At 42.4% G+C, this 9,911-nt stretch overlaps 2 protein-coding genes across 2 annotated transcripts; one reads left to right on the top strand and one right to left on the bottom strand.

Annotated features, from left to right (window-relative positions):
• The first annotated feature begins 688 nt into the window (after positions 1 to 688).
• On the top strand, positions 689 to 3,000 carry selenok (selenoprotein K). Its single transcript, XM_084366730.1, has 5 exons — positions 689 to 795; positions 1,314 to 1,404; positions 1,930 to 2,004; positions 2,425 to 2,514; positions 2,639 to 3,000. The coding sequence occupies exons 1-4, from the start codon at positions 777 to 779 to the stop codon at positions 2,507 to 2,509; spliced, it is 270 nt and encodes an 89-aa protein (XP_084222856.1). The 5' UTR covers positions 689 to 776; the 3' UTR covers positions 2,510 to 2,514; positions 2,639 to 3,000.
• Positions 3,001 to 3,394: 394 nt separating this feature from the next.
• actr8 (actin related protein 8) lies at positions 3,395 to 9,458 on the bottom strand. The gene is made up of 13 exons (XM_084366729.1): positions 9,177 to 9,458; positions 8,248 to 8,418; positions 8,046 to 8,156; positions 7,734 to 7,838; positions 7,459 to 7,632; positions 7,012 to 7,105; positions 6,763 to 6,895; positions 6,415 to 6,568; positions 6,037 to 6,132; positions 5,747 to 5,887; positions 5,343 to 5,652; positions 4,894 to 5,057; positions 3,395 to 4,036 (listed from the first exon to the last, which is right to left on the bottom strand). Exons 1-13 carry the CDS (start codon positions 9,309 to 9,311, stop codon positions 3,893 to 3,895), a joined length of 1,932 nt encoding a protein of 643 aa, XP_084222855.1. The 5' UTR covers positions 9,312 to 9,458; the 3' UTR covers positions 3,395 to 3,892.
• Between the last annotated feature and the right edge of the window lie 453 nt (positions 9,459 to 9,911).

The following is a 9,911-nucleotide window of genomic DNA, read 5'->3' as shown; positions in this document are numbered from 1 at the left end:
TAATACTACTAATTTAGTTTCATTTTACTGCTATACATGTGTAGCCTATGGGTTTGCCCCTTTTAATTACATTATACACTGCTGTGTAGTTTAATACACAGCAATGAATCATATCCTATAAATTAATGTTTCTAGCATCACTGACTTGTGAGAACCATCTCTTAAAAATTAAACTTTTCAGCTTCTTTTATTGTGCATTTTCCAACTAGTCCAGCTATTATTTAATATTTCATTTAGCTTATTAGGTAGGAGAATTTTCTCAAATCAAAGAAACGCTTAACTTTCCACTTTGATATAAAAGAAATTCACATTTAAATGAATTGGATACGTGGAGATACATGGTTTTCACTGGACAGGAAGGGTATTAAAAATGTACTCTGGAAAGTAATCAGTTGCTAAAGCTGTCAGACAAAAGTAACGCAGCACAAGTAGAATATTTGCCTCTGAGATGTAGTGGAGTATTGTGAAAATATGAATTTGTGTTGCAGCTGGGTGAAATTATTTATATATGAACAGTAATATTTGAATGGCATCATATATAGTAAAATGTATGATTGGAAATGTGAGTTTAATATTTTTATTGCATCAAAGGTTCTCGGTATGATAAATAATGCTGTCTCATTTATCTTATGTCTTATGTCTTTATGTCTCTATCTTATTATCTCATGTTTCGTACGACTGCACATGCGCGTCCGAGTATGACGCAGCAACAACGGATCCGGAAGTGCAGCGGCTGTAGTAAACACAGCTGTGAAATCTGTGTTGCTATCTGAAAGATGGTGTACGTGTCTAACGGTGAGTGGTTTCGCCTGTCTTAAACCGTTTCTCGTCTTTAGGGCGAATATGTAGCTTTCTTTTATGCATAGTTTTGTCGGTGTAACATTTCAGTTAAAACACAGCACCTCGTCAGAAAGTTGTGATGGCACTGTTAGCAGAGCCTCTGGCTAAACTTGGCTAGCTAGCCTGTTAGCAAGCTTAGCCTGACTGGATGTGCGTAGCAGGAATAAATGCTGAATTAATCAAGCGAGTCTTGTATGAAAGGGTATCTTATTATGTTCAACCCATTGCTCGGCTCATAAATTCAGTGTTCGTTGTTGTAGTTTTGTTGGGTGTGCTGTGTCGGCTCGAGTATTTCCAAAGCATCTTAGCCACCAGGCTATTGGACTCAGTCTTAAGATGCTTTGGGAGACAGGACCCTGTTGTGTTGCATCTCGTTTAAAGTCCTCATTAGCTGTTAGTCTTTCTGTTGGTTTTCAATGCGGATAAAATCACAAGCTAGTCAGCTTCCATCACCTGATCTCTGCCCCTCTCAGGTCAGGTCCTGGACAGCAGGTCCCAGTCGCCATGGCGACTGTCTTTACTGGTCGATCTCTTCTGGGGAGCAGTGGAGTTCATCAGCCTATAGTAAGTCAATCATCCACACAAGCATTCAAACAAGAAAACCAAAAGACCACTTTGTTCTCTAGGATGGATGTGAAACGCATCACACTGTGAAAATGTGATCTACAGGTGCTGTACCTCAGCTGTCATCCTGTAGTGATATAGAAGCCACATAATACTGGATTACTGTTGTCTGATATCCACCATGTTGCAAGCAGAACATATGCAAAGTGATTGAATAGTGGAATAGTAGGATACTTACAACACCTAAAGCTAAATGCTAATGTCAGCTTCTGAACATGTTCACATTATGCAATTTCCCCCACTGGGATCAATGAGGTATTTCTGATTCTGGTTGACAAAGCCAACCTACCCTAATTCTAGCATTTACTTTGAAGGTGGATGCTAAGGAAGATGAGACTGTCATTTATTTTACAGGTTTTTTTGTTTTTGTTTTAATGAACCGAAGAATTGAGAAAAACAGCGCTGTGTTTTTCTTAATCACCACATAACATTGCGTCCACTCTGTTCTTCTTTGTCCTCTACCAGTTTTAGGACATTGGTTCAACCTAACATGACAAAGAAAGGAAATGATGGTTCGTCAGGCTTCACTGATGGCAGAGGGTAGGTCCCAGAGTCACAGTCATTACTGCTGTCACACACACACACACACACACACACACACACACATGCCCTACATGTTCTTCTATCCTAAACAATAAAGGTAACTTAATCTGATGGTGGGAGTGTAGTCTGTGTGGAGGGAACAAGCTAAGGATCTCTTTTTGAAACCGGGTGTCCTGTTTTACTGAAAGAAAATGGTCGGCATGTCTTTTTTTTTGGAAACATGTATGAAATCTGCTGGTTACAAGTTTACTTTCTTAAAAATTGTTCCCAGTCCAAGGAAGGTCCTGGAATGTTAGATATGTTGTTGCCTACTACAGCAGAAAAAGACAAACGATAATAAAGAAGTTCATGAGCTTTCTTTAGACTAATTTCATACCATTGTTTCCTCTACTCTTCATTTATTTGTTGCTTTTGCAGTCCTCCAGGTCCCCCTGGTGGCAGACGGATGGGAAGAATATCCCACGGTGGAGGTCCCAACGCTCCACCAATGGGTGGAGGATGAGGAAGGTAAGAAATAGTTTTTTTCTGAATTAAGCATTACTCGTCAGATAAAGCCCTTGTTGCTCAATAAATATTTGGACATGATGTTGGGTTAACACTACTCGATTGTATAACCCTCTGTTCTCTGTAGGTAAATGCCTACACTGCATGTGTAGGCGTGGGGCCCGGTACAGTGTCCGTCTGCTGAGAACCTAAAGAAGTTTCTAATGGTGACGTCACAGTGCTGAGGCTCCTCTTCATGGCTGCCGCTGCCACAAGCAGTTTTTTGACGCCTTTCTGGGAATTCCTACATGTAGGGGCCAGATTGGCCGATTCAGCAGCTAACCGCATCATTTCCTCCCTTCTTCCTGCTTCTGCCCTTACCCTTTTCTGTCACACCAGTCTCCTAGAGATGTTTGTCACTGACATCTCAGTTAGATCATCCTCTGGGAAATCATGAAGTTAGTTCGTCTTTGTTTTGTATCCTGTTTGAATAAAAACTGTTAAAACATATTCCTACTGAGTTTGTCTTGTTCCATTACTGTCACACTTTGTAACAACAAAGCTTCCCTCTATGTAGAGCTGGGCAATACTGACAACAATTAGATGGTAAACTTTTGACTGTTCTTTAATATTGATAATGTGATAAGATATTGAAAAGAAGTAGATTTTTATTAAGTGGGCAATTTTGTGTATGATATAATGTGGATAATTGCAGAGCAGATTCATGTTTTTCTCATCTTTTAAACCAGCTGCAGTTGTATAATGTATGTAAGGTTGAAGGGTATCGAGTTACTGGGTTTGTGAAGAGAGATTTGGGTTGTACCTGAGGCAACCTTGTACTGAAAAACAATATGGTTGAATTCTAAGAAAGGTGGATTTTGTTTGTTTCAATAAAATGCATCTATTGTGTAAACAAGTGTCCAAGGCTTTATTTACACTGATCAAAACTTCCATGAACAGGACAAGCAGAAATATTTACACAATATTAACAAGTAAACTCCCTCTTCTGTTAAGAGCGTTACACAATGATGACCTCATTCAGGTTTTTGATGGATGACGTAGCCATGACAACTGCGAATTAAGATTGGTGACAATCTCCAACATCGTCTTAACAGTGCTATAACTCAAAATACTTTCCTACCATGCACAGAGAGGGTTCTGACTTTAATGTTTGCCCCGAGGAAAACACAAGATTTTCTTCACACAGCGCTGCTTTATCTACTGTATGAATCTGAACAGTAATCAAGTTGTATCATTTTGAGTCATCCTGCATGTTAAGACAAACGCAAACATGTGCATCATTATGTGTTTCTAGGTGAGTCTACACCTTCCTGTGTAGACACAGCGGAGCACTGAAGCCGACATTGTCAATGTCTTCAAGTCAAGTAAATTCTGTTTCGTTTCACCACACGAAGGCAGCTCTCTCGCGCAGCATTCGGGCACCAAAGCGCTGCCATTCTCTCTGGTGGATCCACATCTCCTGGGTGGTGTCCAGACACGCCAACACTGCTCCCCCCTTCCACGATATCAGCCGAGGGTCCATGTCCTGGAGTGCATGCAGGTCAACATACAATACATTAAAGGGGCTGTGTGTATTTACAGTTTGTTGTCTGAAGCAATCATCATACTAACACACAACTTTTGACAAATTAAAAAAAATGAAAGTCACTGAACACCATGCTACTTGCATTGCAGTTCCTGGGGCCTCATTACAGAAACCTCCTAAGTCTGAAATCCTATCTTAACTCAGTTCAGGATAAACTTAGGATTTTCAGAAACATGATTCCTAAACATGAACCCTACCTTAGGATAGTAGAATGGATAGAATTAGGATGATATAGACCCTGTGCTAAAACCACTGCTGTATGATGATGATAATGAAGATGGGGAACAACATGAACATAAACTATAGCTGTCGAATAGGCTAACACTGTTGTTAGCTTTACAGCAACATTATGTAACATTTTCACCTCAAAATATCACCTTCAGATTCATGTTGATGGTACAGTGTCTTATTATAGGGTGAATGGTGTTACATACATGTTAACTTCAACATACAAGTTTTCAATACATAAAATTGTTATGACGTAATGAGTTTTGTTTGTAGGTAGCACCTACATTACATCTAACAAATTGTTACAGACCTGGGATTTGTATTTACAACAGTGGTGCTGCACTCAGGATGAGTGCCGATTGAACAATCAAACTCGATTGTTCAATCGGCAGAATTTAGAAATTCTTAAAGATAAGACACACTGTTTTAGATTAGATAGAACACAGCCATTAGTTTAGGAATTGCTTCTGTAATAAGAAGACATGATTTTTGCCTATTTCTGAAACTTAAGATAGGACAAGTGGTCCCTGTGTATACTGTGTGACTGTGCCCAACATATCCCAGGTTACCTTGGGCCTTGTGATGACTTCCACGTTGTCTACCAGCCTTCTGAATGAGGGCGGCATCTTGTTGATGATGCGGTGAAGCAGAAACTCCTGAGCACCGTGGAACATGAGCCCTCCTCCCACTACCAGGATGGAGCTGTACATCTTGCGCTTGGTTTCATCCGATGCTGTCAATAAAAGAAGACGTGAGATCAAACAACCTGAGCCCCGTAAATCATCTTTCTCCCTCTGCCTCATTTGATTTTTACTTACTTGTAAATAAAATGTAAAAGATTTTATATAGTATTTTTTATTTATGTAAATCCATTTTGTGACACAATTTCATTTTTACTGGCTCTTTTAAAGCACTTATATACATTCAAACCTCTATCCTATCCTATCCTAGCCTATATCATATCCCTGCTTACTGTGCCTACTCAGCCCTTTCTTCACTTCACCTCGTCCTTTCTTACCACAGCAGTCGATACTATGCAGGATGGCCTTATCCAGGCCCAGTGCTTTGCTCTCAAACTGGCTCATGATGGCAGTCTTCCTGGAGAGGTGAGCAGACAGGGGCTCCTCCACCTCTCCTGCTCCCATCAGGCATTCCCCTTGGATGGGCCCAAGCTCCATCTCCCCCTTCATCCCTCCTCCACCGCCGCCACTCCCACAGGCCCTGGGCAGGTCCGAGAGCTCTCCGACCCCTCCCTGACCGCTCATCTCACCATCCAAACCTCCACCCGGTCTGGAAATAGCCTTCCGGTCTGCAGCTGATTTAGAGGACTGGTGAAGAAAGTGGGAGATTTCTCATAAAATGACAAGAGGAGCAGAAATGTGATTTAAGTCAAAGTGTGGCATGTGTCTATTTGGGTGTTACCTGGTCCTGTTTGCTCTGTGTGGCCAGCAGGTAATGTTCATCATGAGGATCCTCTGAGTCGCCTTGGGAACGGTACTGAAGAGATGTCATCTTCTGACCTACGATGCCAAATGTGGTCGGGTAGAAAAGACCCATGGATGCCTAACATATGCATACGTGCACATCGGGGGGAGGACACAAATAGACCCACAGATGAGAAGTACTTCTACTACACAAAGCTGGAGACAATAATAAAGATATTTCAGCACCAATCTGAAAGAGCAAATTTTTTCATTATTTGAACGATGTACCTCTAGTTTCTCATCCCCAAGTCGAACCTGGTAGAGAAGAGCTGGGGCTTCTGGGAACCGTGTCTGGAATTCATGATCTTGTAGTCCTGATATGTCCTGTTAAGAAGCAGTGGAAAAAAGGGCTCTATTTAAAATGAATTCAAATAAGTAATTTCACGGCTTGTTTTGCATGTGCATAATAAAAGAATCATCATATCGGCAGAAATGTTCATTTCAGTCCAACATTTAATTTTCAAGGCCTTCATTGGCCTATAATATTGTGCCTCACTTAATCTAAACAGAACCAAAGGTCCCAACGCTTGAATGAAATGGATAGACATACAAGCCACAGTTCCCCAGTACTCCCTCTAATCACACAGGCCCCTGACCAACACACACTTGGTCTAGATGGCAGAAGGTCTCCTTCAGATGCTGCAGCAGCTGACAGTCAAGTCTGCTGGACAGCTGGCAGTCTCTGTAGGGAAAGCCCGCCCTCTGCAGGAGCCAGAAGAAGGTACGAGTCACATCTGAGCCGCCGTATGCCAAACACAGCCTGCAAAGTCCAACAGACAGACAGAACATAAAATTCAATCCTAGTCATAATCATCATTCTTTTCATTGGGCACTCACTATTTTTTATTTATTGTAAGTCACTTTTTTGGGTTTCATGTGTAAAAGGAATCCATGATATCTGCGAATTATAACTTGAATTCATAAATGATGTCCTGGATATAGATCACACCCTACCTGGAGTTCCGGTGGGACACTCCGTCCTCTACGCAGCAAAGACTGGTCTTCTGGTCTCCAACATCCACGACACAAGCACTGCTCAGCCCACTGCCAAACGTAGCACACACCGACTCCTGGTGCACAATGATCGCTATACATACACAAAAAAGGACGGAGGGTAAGGTGATTGTAAGAGAGACAAATTGGATCATTCTTTAGCCTACTCTGAATAAGCCATGCATGTATGTATATGTGTGTGTGTAATACCCGAGAAGCCCATATTAAGCAGCAGCATGTTGACAACTTCTTTGATGTGCTGCCTGTTGTAGATGTCGGGGACCAACAGGATGCATCTGTAATACTGAAAGAAAAACATTTGCACTATCAGTGTCTGATCTTATTTTTGAGGCTTACAGAGTATTCTTTACTTTTTCTTCTTCTTCAGCTTCCTTTTATTAACCGGTCAGTGTGTTTTAGAGGAAATGTTGAGCTGCCCGAGTCTTGCTGATTCATCTGTATTCTTAGACTTACTTTGTAAAATGCTCCTCTTCTTGGTCTGTACACATTAATCTTGTACTTCTTTTGTATTTTTGTTATTACTATTTTTATTATCATTATTATTATTATTATTATTATTATTATTATTATCTTTCTTTTTTAAGAATAGATGTATTAGAAGAAAGTGATACAAAGAGATGAGGAGGTTTCTCCCACCTTTAAGTCTTTGAGAGGGATATCCAGTTGTTTTTGAATGACGTGACCCCAGATTGTCTCCAGGTCAGCCAGGACAGCGGTCAGTGAGCCTCCAGGACCAGCGTGCACATTAAGCTGACCTCTGACTACAGGCCAGTGAATGTTGTAACAGTCGGACGGATTCACATAAAGAGCCTGCACGATGGCGGAGAGGGAGACAGAAAAAGAAATGGATAAAACAAAGAGTTTAGGTAATGCAGTTTAATAACTCTTATTTTATAGGCGCATGTACTGACCTCCTCTCCCACCAGATGAGGGGGATGGTGGGCTGTGTTGGTCCACTTCACCCTGGAGCTGCTGTCCAATACAGCCGGACGGATCTGACAGTTATAAGCTCTGGCCTTCACAGACACACACACACAAACAGGTATCAAAAATTAGATCATTCTATACATTTCTGCAAATGAAAGCATATACAGCACTATACACTGCAACACAAGAGTCAGTCGTTTTACTTTAAGTTGGCCCTTTATTTACTGTGGCACCTTTCATACAAATAATACATCTATTCTGTCTCTTCCCGTTTCTCTCTCTGATAACACACACACCTGTTCAGCAGACACCGGCGTCCTCCGCACTCCGTTCGACATCTTCTTGGACCAGATGGCCTGGTCGACCATTTTCAGCCCATTCTGCCTCTGCTCGTTACTCTCTGGTTTCTGATGGACAGAAGTGAAGAAGCAATGAGGGAAAATGAAAAATGACCCAAACTAATCTGAATAGAGTGGAGACACCAAAGTGGTGACGTACATTTAGGCCTTCTCTCAACAGCCAGGCATCCTCATATCTGGGCTGTCCACTCTGCTTGTGTTTGCGTGCTATCACATGTGGGATTGTCACCGGAAGAGTGTCTGTTGCTCGGCCGATGCGCAGCATCCTTGAACCAGGGTGGATGACAACGACAAAATTGCTCTGTATTTGCTGTAAAAGAGGAATATATGAGAAGAGAGAGATTATCAGCATGATCAGCCAGAAGTATTTGGACACCTGAACATTATACCCATATCACAACATTCATGTTCTGCAATAACAGCCTCCACTCTTCTCAGAAGGCTTTCCACATGATTTTGGAGCCTGGTTACAGGGACCTTCTCTTATAAAACCACACGGGCTTCAGTGAGGTCGACCACTGATGTTGGCTGATGAGGCCAAAGGTGCTGATTGGGGTTGAGATCAGGGATCTGTGCAGGCCATTTAACTACTTTTAAAATTCGCACCAGCCACTAGCCCAATGCTTGCTTTGCTCACCAGCCAAATAACAATGGTCATCTATTGAGTGGCTGGTAGGATTTGATATTCCCTAGCAATTTGGCCAGTAGACACTGACCTCCCAAAGAGTTGATCAAGGGAGGTAGAGAGGTTTAAGTATATATTTTAAAGGGTATTTCTAACGTTTGACTAGACCTATAATTGTGAGAGAAAACGCCATGTATCTACTGACAGCTTCTCACAGAGCAGTTTGTCAAAGGTAGCATCTGAGGGCATCACTCTGGGGCTAATGCAGCCTCTACCTGATTGACTGAAATAACAAGTAGCTGATATTAAGCTCCTGTCAGTCAAGAACACGCAATGTGTGTGCTCGTGAAAGCTATGTAGGCTGAATTAAAAGGACCCACACGGGGATATCAGTCTTCGTTATATAAATAGCATTAAGCCAGAGTTGAGGCTAGCTCTCTCACCTCCTGCAGTGGGTCAGGGATGGTCGGAGGAGCGATGGGTCTTTTCACCCCGCGCTGTTGCTCCTTCTCTTTCTCCTTGTCTCGCTCCTTCTCCTTCTCCTTCCCGTTGTCCTGCTCCTTTTCAGCCTGGGTCATAGTCACGGCGGAGTTTAATTCACTAAATACTCAGAAATAATAAGTAGCGACCTTATCTTGCTCTCGCTGTAGTTACAATGCGATAATAAGCGAGGACCTTGATTTCGCTCAATGAAAAGTTGTGGCGGCGCCTCCTATAAGATTGTACTTCCGTGTTTGGTCACGTGGGACAAAACGGCACTTTCTATTGGTCGACAGAGTTCTTGCTGGCACCATGTGACAAATGTGACAGACTCGGTGTGTGAGGGGACCAATATCCTTATATCAAACCACGGACGTAATTTGGGGGGGGGACACAGGGGACATGTCCCCTGCACTTTTTCAAAAGGCCGTTGTGGTTCCCTGCAGTTTTTACCGTCCAAAAACAATGTTACGCTATAGTAAACAGAGACTCGACAAGCACTAGGACCAAGCGGAAAACGGCCGCTCAAGCTGAAGCCTGTTTTCCCTGAGTTTAGACCGCCCACAAGCTCCTCGATTGGCTCAGCCGTTTCTTGTGTGATTGGCCGGCCCCGCTGTCACTCCATCTTGCTTGCACACCGGTCTGCTAGTTGCCCAGGAGTCCTTATTAATCTGCCACGGTAAATTGGGCGTTTGTTC

The sequence above is a fragment of the Pagrus pagrus genome, assembly GCF_965226575.1.
Source record: "Pagrus pagrus genome assembly, chromosome: 11".
Classification (NCBI taxonomy): domain Eukaryota; kingdom Metazoa; phylum Chordata; class Actinopteri; order Spariformes; family Sparidae; genus Pagrus; species Pagrus pagrus.
Note: the sequence above shows the minus strand (reverse complement) of the source record. Positions and strands in the feature narration are given on the sequence as shown.

Bases quoted from the DNA above. Each gene is read 5' to 3' on its own strand.
- selenok (XM_084366730.1), top strand. The intron at 1,405-1,929 runs GTAAGTCAATCA...GTCCTCTACCAG, and splicing joins GTGGAGTTCATCAGCCTATA to TTTTAGGACATTGGTTCAAC. The intron at 2,005-2,424 runs GTAGGTCCCAGA...TTGCTTTTGCAG, and splicing joins GGCTTCACTGATGGCAGAGG to TCCTCCAGGTCCCCCTGGTG.
- actr8 (XM_084366729.1), bottom strand. From the start codon at position 9,311: ATGACCCAGGCTGAAAAGGAGCAGGACAACGGGAAGGAGAAGGAGAAG. The intron at 5,653-5,746 runs GTAACACCCAAA...TTTCTTCACCAG, and splicing joins CACAGAGCAAACAGGACCAG to TCCTCTAAATCAGCTGCAGA. The intron at 4,037-4,893 runs GTAACCTGGGAT...CATGCACTCCAG, and splicing joins AAGTCATCACAAGGCCCAAG to GACATGGACCCTCGGCTGAT.